The sequence below is a fragment of the Panulirus ornatus genome, chromosome 23 (genome assembly GCF_036320965.1).
Source record: "Panulirus ornatus isolate Po-2019 chromosome 23, ASM3632096v1, whole genome shotgun sequence".
In the NCBI taxonomy this organism is placed as follows: Eukaryota; Metazoa; Arthropoda; class Malacostraca; order Decapoda; family Palinuridae; genus Panulirus; species Panulirus ornatus.
Window position 1 is genome coordinate 5,622,782 of NC_092246.1, and position 14,203 is coordinate 5,636,984.

At 45.2% G+C, this 14,203-nt stretch overlaps 1 protein-coding gene across 2 annotated transcripts; it reads left to right on the forward strand.

The window, feature by feature from the left end:
• Window positions 1–8,411: 8,411 nt before the first annotated feature.
• Window positions 8,412–13,792, forward strand: LOC139756660 (uncharacterized). Of its 2 annotated transcripts, none has more exons than XM_071676319.1 (6): window positions 8,412–8,750; window positions 8,970–9,207; window positions 9,584–10,078; window positions 10,242–10,364; window positions 12,731–12,929; window positions 13,424–13,792. In XM_071676319.1, exons 1-6 carry the CDS (start codon window positions 8,532–8,534, stop codon window positions 13,533–13,535), a joined length of 1,386 nt encoding a protein of 461 aa, XP_071532420.1. In that variant the 5' UTR covers window positions 8,412–8,531; the 3' UTR covers window positions 13,536–13,792. The 2 variants fall into 2 exon arrangements, with proteins under 2 accessions (XP_071532420.1, XP_071532421.1); XM_071676320.1 differs by having other exon boundaries at window positions 9,015–9,207.
• Window positions 13,793–14,203: the final 411 nt, after the last annotated feature.

Sequence of the window (14,203 nt, forward strand, 5' to 3'; positions counted from 1 at the left end):
TCTTTATGATTGTCATTTTGCCTGATTCTTTTCTTTTCAGAATCTATTTTGATGATAGATACAATTATCTTTCTTATCTTGATTATCTCATCCAATATCCATTTTGATTTGAAGTCTCTGAGCGACGCGGTAGTTCATAAACTACTATTCACGTGGGTCTTCTAGATATTCTATGATGCCTAACACGTATAAATCATGAGAGACTCGTTCGCCAAAGTGACACGGTTCAGGTCTATTGGTCTGACAGGCAGCAAGACTAATTGCTCTCGTGTCCGACAATCTGAACATCTCAGTGAAAAACGCTCCTCTGAAGCTATCATATATGATTCATCTTTTGCCCCCCCCGACACTTTCCTCACTCGCGTATATCCTCAGTATTTTGTTTGGTCGTCTCTTCTCTCTCGGAAACATTCCTTCCTTCGGCCATCTCCTCGAGCACCTCCCTCAAGCACTTGAACTCTCGGATCGAACCCTACAAACATACTCGAGACTGGAGAGATATTTCACATAAACACCTCACGACTCCGAGACCCGGAAAGAATGAATGCCTCGCGAAGAGAATGGGAGGAGGGAAGGAAAAAAAGAATAAGATGAGCGTATTTACATGAATAATGTTGGACATATGTCTTACTGGGGATGTGATTAACGGAAGAGCCACTCTTATGATATAGCATCTTTTATAATGAATTGGAGGTGTAGTATGTGTGTGTGTGTGTGTGTGTGTGTGTGTGTGTGTGTGTGTGTGTGTGTGTGTGTGTGTGTGTGTGTGTGTGTGTGTGTGTGTTTGGAGGTGGTAGAGACGAGCAAGCATTGCTGGTCTTCGAAGAGGACACCATCGGATGGGAAGATGAGCTTATGATTACTGATGTCTTCTGGGCTAAGGTAAAGACAGATGATAGCCATGAATATATAGGAGAAAAGGAAATGATAAGGATATGGCCGTGCCAGAAGGCAGATGTGTCGCCTGAGTGAAAGCTGCTTAGATAGCGATAGCAGACCTGGCAGGGGTGAGTATGGACCACTCATGGCCATCTTGGATGCAAGGTGAAGCAGGTGGAAAAAATATAATGCGACGCGGTTTGATTTGAGCTTGGCAGGCGCTTGTAGAATTGAGTCTTAAAGAGTGAATGCTTATAGGAGGAGGGAGACACAGAAGATGGAATATAACTCCACACCTCCGCTGCTCGAGGAAAGAAGGTGGTAAATCATGAGTCATCTCTTGTAGCTGATTACACAAATTAAGGGAAGCAGCGGACTGTCGGGTAACACAGGCTCAGGTCTTAGGGAGGGAAGGGACACAGTATTATAGTGAAGATGGGAAGGGAAACAAGATCTTCATGTAGTGTGGCATCATGAGGATGAGAGTGAAGAGAGTGAGAGACTTATGATCATTTACGATGAGAAGAAGAAAAGGTGTAGGTGGTAGAACTGTACCTTACGGGACACCACTGCTGACGGGGTTGAAAGCGAGATGTGTACCTCTGTCAACGACGAGCGGGATGGAACGCCTGAGGAGGAAATAGAGCCGAGAGAGAAGAAGGAAAACCAGAGGAATGATACTTAGAAAGCAGGTGTTCATGCCACGCACTCTCAAATGCTTTAAAAATGTCTTAGTCCACAGTCAAAATTCAACAAAATATGCAACGACCTCCCTAAGAGAGGAGTGCCAGAGGTGAATCACAGAGGAAAGATGATCGTCAGTAGAATTTCCACCATGGAGACCTCACTGACCATACACAAAACATGGAATGAGATTCATCGTCTTTATGGAGAATATCGAAGACCTTGGAGAAAGCAAACGTGAGTGGGGATAGGGTTAGACCGTTGTCCTCTCTCTTTGCGAAAGCACGCCTCCGATACGAGGGAAAAGCTAAGGTTTTTTTTTTGAGACGAAGACCAAATGAGTGGGCAAGGATCGGGAGCGAGCTACAGGTGAACACGCCTCGTCCACCTGTAGCTGAGGGGAGAACTTTGAATCCCTTGTTCCCAGTGAAGAGTGGAGAGGCCACAGACTCACTGAAGGACGTGGGCGGGGAGCGCTGGATGGAAATTATCCATATCCACAGAAGAGTGACAGGAAACATGGGTTCAGAAAAGAGCAACTTTATCAGCTGGAGAGTTAATTGGAGATCGATTAGACTGGAAGAAGTAGAATGATTTGATTAAGAAGTTGCTCAAGATGTTTAAGATGCCTGAAAGATTGATGCTTTGAGGAACTTCTCGCTACTAAGGAGTCCATCATTCCCCTGCTCCTGCTTGAGGTGTAGTCTTGATGTTAGAGAAGCCTTAGGGAACGAGTGCTTGGGGTTTTTACTGAGTAATTGGTTACATTTTTAAGCAGTCGGACGAGATGATGGGTGATGTCATCAGCATATCACAGTGGAAGTGATTGTTGCTGTAATGGAGTTTTGGAGGCTTTGTTGGTATTTCTTAACTTACACACACACACACACACACACACACACACACACACACACACACACGAGACTGAAGGAGGTAGCAACAAAAGTTGCTCAGCTCTGGGCTGTAAAGTATGACACAAGGTTGGGAAAGTTGATAAGAATATGAAATTTCTCACGAAAGCTTTGCATCCAAAGCGCTGAGGGGAAACTATACATAACTCACGTCAGTGAGGCAATTTCCCTTGAGACCACAAGGGTGAAGGAAGTACTCTCTTGATGAACATATTAGGGAGCAATTAAAGGAGGAAATCTTTCCCCCTCAAAGGGAAAAATATTGCTGGAAGATTCAAGCCTTTTTCCCCCACCATCACACGCCCCGCGCGCGCGGACTACGATCTTATCACCGCAAAATACTGCCACACTCAGACAACTTTGACTATAAATCTGGTCCTCCAGCAGAACCCTTTAGTACAGATTTTTGCCAGCAATTTCTTCAGCGTAGGAGCAAGCAAAGGGAAAATTGGACGAGGCAGATATTCCTCGTCGTATGTCTCCCTGGGGGGGATAAAGGGAAAGGCATCAGCAAAGGCCGATAACCAATAACTTGTCTGACACAGACGTTCTCTCCCGTGCCTGCTGGAGAACAGTAGAGGATTGTAAGGATTAGAAGCCAACTTAATTAATTAGGACGTTTCTTAGGCCCTTTTCCCCCTCCTCCTCCTCCTCCTCCTCCTCCTCCACTACGTCTTCGCCCCCCTCAGCTCCCCCAATCCCTCGTTTTCTAATTACAGACCACTCAGGAAGTATAAATCTAAGATGATCTCTCGGGGGGGGGGGGGGGGGGGGGGAAACAACTCTAATAATGTTCTCTAATTACCGAGGAAAAATGAAATTTCGACAATATATGTTTAAGTTCCTCAGCGAAGCTACATTTGATAAAATGGTCGCACATATTCGTTCACACTCAGTCTCTAGCTGTCATGCATAATGCACCAAAACCACAGCTCCCTTTCCACATCCAGGCCCCACAAAACTTTCCATGGTTTACCCCAGACGCTTCACATGCCCTGGTTCAATCCATTGACAGCACGTCGACCCCGGTATACCACATCGTTCCAATTCACTCAATTCCTTGTACGCCTTTCACCCTCCTACATGCTCAGGCCCCGATTGCTCAAAACCTTTTTCACTCCATCCTTCCACCTCCAATTTGGTCTCCCTCTTCTCCTCGTTCCCCTCTGACACATATACCCCCTTTGTCAGTCTTTCCTCACTCATTATCTCCATGTGACCAAACCATTTCAATACACCCTCTTCTGCTCTCTCAACCACACTCTTTTTATTACCAAACATCTCTTATCCTTTCATTACTTACTCGATCAAACCACTTCACACCACATATAGTCCTCAAACATCTCATTTCCAACACATCCACCCTCCTCCTCACAACTCTATCTATAGTCCACGCCTCGCAACCATACAACATTGTTGGAACCACTATTCCCTCAAACATACCCATTTTTGCTTTCCGAGATAACGTTCTCGCCTTCCACACATTTTTCAATGCTCCCAGGTACCTACTTTATCGACGAACCCCTAGGGGTGTGGATGAACAGCTGGGTTGACTCTGGACCGACTGCCGCAACCATGACTCGAACCCATGCACACGACCCTGAGCGTGCCCTTGAACGCGTCACGGTCAGGAACGCTTCACCACAACACATCCTCACTCTAATTTGACCCAAAAGCTTCAGGTTTAATGACGACTAAGACTGATAACTGTCTGAGCTGTCAATATGGATGATGATAGACTCTCTCTCTCTCTCTCTCTCTCTCTCTCTCTCTCTCTCTCTCTCTCTCTCTCTCTCTCTCTCTCTGGCTGTGGAGGGACGGGTCTACCTCCCTCTGCCCAGCGTGTGGCAGACGATGATGTGGACTGTGGGGGCCAACCCTGGCCCGTGGGTCAGGCACGTGCAGTTGACAAGGCAACAGCGTATCCCTGATTGCTTGTCCGGGAGTTTTGCTGCAGACTGCCAGCACCGAGGTGAACACACACACACACACACACACACAAACACTCTCTCTCTCTCTCTCTCTCTCTCTCTCTCTCTCTCTCTCTCTCCCTTGTCATGGTATCAACACGTGTATTGACACGTGTCCTGGACTGACTGACATTGTCTCCTCTTTTTTGTTTGTTTGTTTGTTGATATTCATTGTACATATCACTACCGGGTTCTCTCTGACTCACTGATGTTAAAACACTTGAGCACTGTTAGATTCACGGGAATTCACCAAACCTGTGAGGTAATATTTGGTTCTCTCATAATCTCATGAATGCTTCTCACTGATTCACAATGATGATCACTAATATCCAGTTCTTGCTCCCCCTCACATGGTAATGGCTCATTCCTGTTGGATACGACGATAGATCAATTTGGTGGTTTGCCGAGTTTTGTACCACGAGTCTTATTGGGTATGTGGCCACAGCGTTTCGAAGTAGATCATTATAGCAAGGAAAGTCCTCGACTTGTGTGTGTGTGTGTGTGTGTGTGTGTGTGTGTGTGTGTGTGTGTGTGTGTGTGTCCCTCCTTACTCGACCATTCTACAGCAAAGTTGGAAAAACCTTTTTTTTTTTTTGTACAATAAACTTGGCCTCTGTGACACTGGGTCTGAGTCAGCACCTAGGCTCAGACCACCTGGTCAGTGGGTGTGTGGCTACTGGGCACAGCACACGTGCGTATGGATGCTGGCCACAGCACACGTGCGTATGGATGCTGGGCACAGCACATGTGCGTATGACGACTGGGCACAGCACACGCGCGTATGGGTGCTGGGCACAGCACACGTGCGTATGGACGCTGGGAACAGCAGACGTGCGTATGGACGCTGGGAACAGCACACAGGCTCGTAGAGGTGTTAGCTACAACACACAGCAGCTACGACGGTGAGAATATCATCATGTTACTGAAAAGTAGATGGAAAATACGAAAGATAATTTCATTCTTAAAGAGAAAAATTAAAAAAAAAAGAAGTGTCTACATAACTTATAGAAAAAGACGTATCTGAAATCCTCATAGATCAGTCACCCTCTGGTAACCATGACAACCAGTAGTTTTGAATTAAGCAAAAAATACCCCAAAAGAATATTCAATCATAAGTGTCAAGGAATATTCATATTGTCTATAAATGGAGTTCCTGGAAATAGAAGAATATAAAGGATGAAATGTGAGTTGTCTTCTGATCCAGAGAGATTTTCAATGAAGCTTTATATATATATACACATATATATATATATATATATATATATATATATATATATATATATATATATATATATATATATATATATATATATATATATATATATATATATATATATATATTATTCTTTTATACGTATTCGCCGTTCCCTGCGTTAGTGAGGTAGCGTAAGGAACAGATAATAAAGTCTTAGATAGAAAAATCCTCATTAACCCCATTCTCCTTTCCCTCTTTTGGAAAAGTAAAGACTAGAGGGGAGGATTACCAGCCCCCTCGCTCCCTCCCCTTTTAGTCGCCTTCTACGACACGTAGGGAATATGTGGGGAAGTATTCTTTCTCCTTTATCCCCAGGGATGATATATATATATATATATATATATATATATATATATATATATATATATATATATATATATACAGAGAGAGAGAGAGAGAGAGAGAGAGAGAAGACTCCTTAAATTCAGATTCATTTGTTGACAAACAAGCGACCAGAGGCCAGAGATCTGCTCCCGGACATATAAATATTCATTCTTTAACGTACTGTTGTTAAGATGAGAATCCGTCTTGTTTTATCGGTCGGTTTATCTGTCACTTATCACATCTCGTACATTGCATACTGCATAATTCCTTTCTCCAGGATCGTAACAAGACGCGTTTCTCTTCCCGGATCTTTCTATTCTGAATCGCGTTGATGACGTCATAGGGTTAGTTGGTATTCGACCAAGCGGAGCGGGTGGAGTCGTGACGTCAGAGGTCCCGGAGGCGTGTTGTGGTCCAGAGGAGGAGGAGGAGGAGGAGGAGGAGGAGGAGGAGGAGGAGGAGGAGGAGGAGGAGGAGGAAATCATTTCCCGGTGACTGTAACTTACCCCTTCCTCCTCCCTCCTGCAGGGTGGGGTGAGGGGGGGGGGGGATGATGTGACTGCTGCGTAGCGTCATGCAACGCAGTGTTGCATGACGCAAGATATTGAGTCACACGCAGAGATTCCGTTGTTGAGTATTCGATTTTGGAAGGTACCCTTGAGCACGACGGTACGATCTCTGAGCACGACGGTGCAGTCCCTTGAGCACGACGGTACGATCTCTGAGCACGACGGTACAGTCCCTTGAGCACGACGGTACGATCTCCGAGCGCGATGGTACGATCTCCGAGCGCGACGGTACAGTCCCTTGAGCACGACGGTACGATCTCCGAGCGCGATGGTACGATCTCCGAGCGCGACGGTACAGTCCCTTGAGCACGACGGTACGATCTCCGAGCGCGATGGTACGATCTCTGAGCACGACGGTACAGTCCCTTGAGCACGACGGTACGATCTCCGAGCGCGATGGTACGATCTGCGAGCGCGACGGTACAGTCAGTGGACCCATGAGAACGAATCATATACACCGTCAGCTGGCTAAGATCGTCCCATCCTCGCGGGGAAGTACCACCACATAAGACATGACATACGTATATATCATTGCCCTACTGCAACCCCTGCGTCCCCCCAAGCCACACGGGCTATTTCCCGCTTTAACAAAAGAAATTCCTTACGTGTGTGTGTGTGTGTGTGTGTGTGTGTGTGTTGTGTGTGTGTGTATGGCGATGACATGACAGTCACAAACCACAGCGAGATATAGACGCACTTCCTGTCTACCTCAGTTGTGAAGGTATATGCAAAACGTACCTATATGCGGGAGATGCATACATACAGACATATTATACACACACACACACACACACACACACACACACACACACACATACACACACACACACACACACACACTCACACACACACACACACATCGCTCTCATCTCCCCTTGACTTTCTCAAAGTTGAGGTACAGAGGCGGAGTATAACCCACAATTGTGTAGTATGACTTAATATGATGAAGAGTATATTTCGACAGAGTGAGACCAAGTGAACGCCTAGTTTGGGAAGCAAGTATAAAGAACAGGTGTTCTCGTGTTGAGTGCTGGATCCAGCGAAGGCATTCTGCGAACCTAGTGCTGCTACCCGAGGCATAGAGAAACCCTGTAAAACAGACTGAGATAAAGACAGAGTTCAAAAGATCACGATAGATAGATAGATAAAGATATAGGAGACAGCATGATAGCGTGATCTGTGTTCATAGACAATAGATGATTAGATAAAGAGGACAGCACAATGTGCTACGATCTGTGTTCATAGACAAAAGATATAGATAAAGGAGGCAGCACAATGCTGTTATCTGTGTTGAACACAAGTCTTTACGGGATTCTCTTTGGTAATACACTCCCAGGGACAACATGCTGGAGATGAGGAGGTGTTATGAACATGATTTCTATACCAATATAATATCAGATTGGGAGTTGAGGAACACTCTGCTCATAACGCCCCACATGGGTGGAATGTGGCTGGTCTTGCTGTGGTATGTACGAGTTCGTAAGGCTCTGTGTGTGTGTGTGTGTGTGTGTGTGAGTGTGTTTATGTATTACGTATTTGTACGGGACAGCAGCTGGCTCCTGCGACGGTATAACGTCATCGTTCTCTTTGGGGTAAGGAGCACCGTGATTCGCTATGCAATAGGAACATTTTGCTTCCATGGATGGTCGACGGGACACGGACACAGGGGTAGGGAAAGGGGGCGTGGTGTTGGGTGGGATATATCTTGTTCCCCATGATGCAACGCCCACCTCCCCGGTGTGAGGAGGCTCATGCTATGTGGCGAGCTAAACTCTATATAACGACACCGTCAGTCTTGCTTCTGCAAAGTGACCAACAAGTCCTATGAGGCAAGCGAGCTGCTCTCATACCTTGACCATCACAGCCAAGAACGACCCCCCTTCCCCCCTCCCACACACACACACACACACACCTCTGCGTTCGCCGCGGTTCCTCCACCATGAGCTACAGATGGGATGATCTTGAACCTTCCCTCAGCATGGGGTCCTTTGCACAAGGTGGCTTCAAGGATATTGACGACTTTTGCCAGGTCTACCTCGTAGGTGCGGACGCCTCGTGGGGTGGGCAACGCCGCGGTGTGGAAGAGGAGGAGGAGGAGAAGTCATTACAACGCCAGCGACACTTCAAGAAACTGAAGGTTCACGACTGGAAAGGAAAGGTAAGTACCCTCTACCCCAACCCCCATTATCCCCGCCTTATGAATTTGTTGGAGATTTTAGACACTTACACTCTGATCCCTTTGTCTGTCTGTGTTTAATTCTCATTATCTATATATCTCTCATTTCTCAATGTTTAACTAAATGTGAATATCTTCATGCCTCTATGACACTCTTGCTATCTAGATATGTATCTATCTATCTATACCTTATCTATACAGTGTCAGTCTACAGTGATAGGAACAACCCAGGATGACTTTCCTCAGGACTTCGAAGCTTGGGCAGTCCAGGTCCTTCACAAGCGAGACATCGACTGCAACCGCGTCGACCTGTGGCGTTTGAGGTCCCTCTCCGGCAGGCAGCACCTCCTGCAGCAGGACTTCTGCGACCTCCTCGGGGAGGAGTATGGCTCCCTCCTTCACCAGGAGTTCCAGAGGCTCAGATCACAGCACCAGCAAGGTTAGCATCATGATCATATCCGATAAATCAAAGTGACGTCTCCTTATACCACTGAGCGCCATGCCTTACAGAATGTGGCCTATTTTGTCTGTTTTCCTGGCGCTACCTCGCGAAAGCAGAGGGTAGCGACGCTGCCTCCTGTGGGGCGGGGTAGCGCCAGGAAAGGATGAAGGCAAGCATTGGACAATCGCATGTTTACCAAATGACGTCTTAGCTTCATCTCTTCGTTGTATATCAATTGAGTGTTATATTTCTCTCTTGTGTCTCCCCTGATGATGTGATTATTATACGAAAGTGCACTTGGGAACTTATTGTGTTTCATTTTCCCAGTGGACTCATAGGAATATACTTATATGTTCATATTTTCATTATGAAGGAAGCATCGGTATTTCGCCTGAGGAAGGCTGCCTCTCCTTCTACAACGACTCCGAACACTTGTACGATTTCCATGATAGGGAGGCACTATCGGAGCCTGACCCGGGTGGCTTCATTTGTTACCCGTCAGGAAGGGAGGGGCATCCCGAAGCTGCGAGCCAGGTTTGGGATAACAGAAGAGAAGATTCCTATGATCTGATGCCGGGAGGAGCATGGCATCCTATGCCAGAGCAACAGGACTGGGTCAACCTAAGGACAGACACTCACAACCCTATCTCAGGAGCAGCATGGCATCCTATGGCTGAACGACAGGACTGGAGCAATCCAAGGGTAGACACCCACGACCCCACCTTAGGAGAGGCATGGGGCCTTGAAAGTGACCAGCAGGAGGAATGGTACGACCCAACAGCAGTGACCTATGACCCGACCCCACTCAGAGATTTTGAGGATCTGAACCTAGAAGAGCTAGAGCCTCCGATTCCTTCATTTCTAGAGGGTAAGAATATCCTTCTCCTTGTAACGTGTGAACAGGATACAGTCTGATTTATTACTATTTCTTCAATGTAACTTCTCAGTCATATATGTTCTACTCTGATACACACACACACACACATATATATATATATATATATATATATATATTTGAATTTTCTCTCCAGAAAACAACCACCAGGTTGGTACCCAGGAGACAAGCTGCAGCGGTCCGTTCAGTAGACCTGATCTGGTCACCATCGCGAGTGATATGCTCAGCAAAATCCAATCCAACAAAAAAAGGAATAGATGTGAGTCTTTCACAGTTTCTCGAATTCTTAGAATACAAGGCCAAATATCTGTCATATTCTCTTCGTTGAAACTTTTTTTTCTAAAACGGGACACGAAGTGTGGTGTTTAGCGTTGCTGATTATAGATCATGCATGGGTCAGCCCGGGCTCGAATCCTGGTCTTGGCCAGTCAGGCTGTTCATCCTATTCTCAGGACTGGTGGACAAAGGACAAAAGGTTACCTGACCCGGACTGTGATACCTATCTATATCCATCATTCTATCTATCTATCTGTCTATATATATGTTGAGAGAGAGAGAGAGAGAGAGAGAGAGAGAGAGAGAGAGAGAGAGAGAGAGAGAGAGAGAGAGAGAGAGAGAGAGAGAGAGAGAGAGAGAGAGAGAGCGAGAGAGAGAGAGGTGCAACTGGAGGGATGTCTGATCATTATCTTGTGGAGGTGAAGGTGAAGATTATTAGAGGTTTTCAGAAAAGAAGAGAGAATGCTGGGGTGAAGAGAGTGGTGAGAGTAAGTGAGTTTGGGAAAGAGACTTGTGTGAGGAAGTACCAGGAGAGACTGAGTGCAGAATGGAAAAAGGTGAGAGTAAAGGACGGTAGAGGACTGGGGGAGGAATGGGATGTCTTTAGGGAAGCAGTGATGGCTCGCGCAAAAGATGCTTGTGGTATGAGAAGCGTGGGAGGTGGCACATTAGAAAGAGTAGTGAGTGGTGAAATGAAGAAGTGAGATTATTAGTGAAAGAGAAGAGAGTTTTGCAGAGAAATAATGCAAATGACTGGGAGATGTATAAAAGAATATGGCAGGAGGTCAAGAGAAAAGTGCATGAGGTGAAAAAGAGGGCAAATGAGAAATGGTATTGCAGTGGAATTTATCAAAAAAGGGGGTGACTGTGTGTTGACTGGTTGGTATGGATATTTAATGTATGTATGACTCATGGTGAGGTGCCTGAGGATTGGCGGAATGCATGCACAATGCATTTTGGAGTCTTGGAGAGAGGGGCAAATATGCAGTCTGTTTTGGATGAAAGGGCTTGGGAAGTGAGTCAGTTGTTGTTCGCTGATGATTCATCGCTGGTGGCTGATTCGGGTGAGAAACTGCAGAAGCTGGTGACTGAGTTTTTCTTAAAGTGTGCGAAAGAAGAAAGCTGGGAGTAAATGTGAATAAGAGCAAGCAGTAGGGTTGAGGGACCAGTCAATTGGAAGACAGGTTTGAATGGAGAGAAACTGGAGGAAGTGAAGTGTTTTAGATATCTGGGAGTGGATTTGGCAGCGGATGGAACCATGGAAGCCGAAGTGAGTCACAGGGTTGGGGAGGAGGCTAAAGTTCTGGGAGCGTTGAGAAATGTGTGGAAGGCGAGAACGTTATCTTGGAAAGCAAAAATAGGTATCTTTGAAGGAATACTGGTTCCAACAATGTTATATGGTTGCGAGGCGTGGGCTATAGATAGAGTTGTGCGGAGGAGTGTGGATATGTTGGAAATGAGATGTTTGAGGACAATATGTGGTGTGAGGTGGTTTGATCGAGTAAGTAATGAAAGGGTAAGAGAGATGTGTGGTAAAAAAAAGAGTGTGCTTGAGAGAGCAGAAGAGGGTGTTTTGAATGTTTGGCCACATGGAGAGAATGAGTGAGGAAAGATTGACAAAGAGGATATATGTGTCAGAGGTGGAGGGAACGAGGAGAAATGGGAGACCAAATTGGAGGTGGAAGGATGGAGTGAAAAAGATTTTGAGCGATCGGGGCCTGAACATGCAGAAGGGTGAAAGGCGTGCAAGGAATAGAGTGAATTGGAACGATGTGGTATACCGAGGTCTACGTGCTGTCAGTGGATTGAACCAGGGCATGTGAAGCGTCTGGGGCAAACCATGGAAAGTTGTGTGGGGCCTGGATGTGGAAAGGGAGCTGTGGTTTCGGTGCATTATACATGACAGCTAGAGACTGAGTGTGAACGAATGTGGCCTTTGCTGTCTTTTCCTTGCGCTACGTTGCGCGCATGCAGGGGGAGGGGGTTGTCATTTCATGTGTGGCGGGGTGGCGACAGGAATGAATGAAGGCAACATGTGTGAACTGTGTATATGTGTATATATGTATATGTCTGTGCATGTATGTATATATATGTATACGTTGAAATGAATAGGTATGTGTATGTGCGTGTGAGGGCGTGTATGTGTATGTGGGCGGGTTGGGCCATTCTTTCGTCCGTTTCCTTGCGCTACCTCGCTAACGCGGGAGACAGCGACAAAGCATAATAGATAAAATAGAATATATATATATATATATATATATATATATATATATATATATATATATATATATATATATATATATATACACTCTGATTTGTAGAGATTCACATTTGCGATCCTTCGTGCAGATCGGGGTCCGAAAAACTGGGAGCTATTGGTGCGAATGTTGGCGGACGAAAGGACGAACCCTTCTGTGATCCGCTGGGAGGACGAGTCGGCTGGCACCTTTCGTCTCATGCAGCCCAACTTCATCACCCTTATCTGGGCCACCAAGGGAGGTGACACGCCAAGAAATACCAAATACATCAACTTCGCCAGAGGCCTGAGGTGAGCTTGTACGACGCAAAGTCTTGTACGTTCCTGCACTTTGCTCACAATTTGCACGCTGTATCGTACGCTGTAATTGAAACAGTAACCTAAAAATCAAAATCTAAAATCTTATATATATAGTCATTTATATATCAAAGATTGTAACTTATATGGCTACTTATACTTATTTGTGTGGAGGTTCGAAGTCCCTTATGATGTTTTATGAAAATATGAGTTATATCGTCCAAAGAAAACTTATCCGATACAACTCGTAAGTTAAAATGAAACTCATAATCCACAATTTTTAGGCTACAATGTATCTTTTATAAGTTATACTTCCAGAGTAATACAGAATAAAGGTTATAGCTTACGTAGTAACAATTAATGTATAACTTATAAAGTATTAGACGCATGTTGTAGTTTATAAACTAATGGAAACAATTGATAACTAATAAGATAACTTCTACAAGTTGTGAGTTATGAAAGACTTACAGACTCTGTTGCCTCCCAAGGTACCATTACTCAACGGGCGTCCTCTACTCTGTCTCAGAAAGACAGTATGTGTATGGCTTGGGCCCCAAGGGACTCCAGTACCTGAGGGAGCTCCAGGGAAGCCATGACTGAGGGAGCTCCCAGGGGAAGCCATGACTGAGGGAGCTCCCAGGGGAAGCCATGACTGAGGGAGCTCCCAGGGGAAGCCATGACTGAGGGAGCTCCCAGGGGAAGCCATGACCTGATGTCACACGCCCGGAGCCTCCAGACATCCAAAGTGGCGAAGGAAGATGCAGCCGGCGATTGGATGATGAGTTAAGAATGATGATTGGAGTAATGGGAGATGGAAGCAAGATGAAGAAAGCTGTAGAAGTAGTAATATATATATATATATATATATATATATATATATATATATATATATATATATATATATATATATATATATATATATATATATATATATATATATATATAGTGTGTGTGTGTGTGTGTGTTTATACAGTATTCATAGTCCAAATTGTTTAATTAACATATATAAAGGACATGAGTCAATTCGAATGGTACAAAACTAATGTATTTAACTAATATACTATTAACACATCCACGACGTAACTTAGCAATAGGTCCGGTCATACCAAGGAAACTTAGTTAACGTCACAAAAACCTCTGATGTATTCTGAACTGTGTTATTTTAAGCCTTCCATACTTGTCTAATTATTGGCCAGTGTCAGTACTGGCCATTGTCAGTACCGGCCAGTGTCAGTAACTGGCCAGTGTCAGTACCGGCCAGTATCTTT

Coding starts and splice junctions, on each gene's coding strand:
- LOC139756660 (XM_071676319.1), top strand. CDS start 8,532: ATGAGCTACAGATGGGATGATCTTGAACCTTCCCTCAGCATGGGGTCC. Junction 9,208..9,583: donor CAGATCACAGCACCAGCAAG/GTTAGCATCATG, acceptor TTCATTATGAAG/GAAGCATCGGTATTTCGCCT. Junction 12,930..13,423: donor AACTTCGCCAGAGGCCTGAG/GTGAGCTTGTAC, acceptor TTGCCTCCCAAG/GTACCATTACTCAACGGGCG.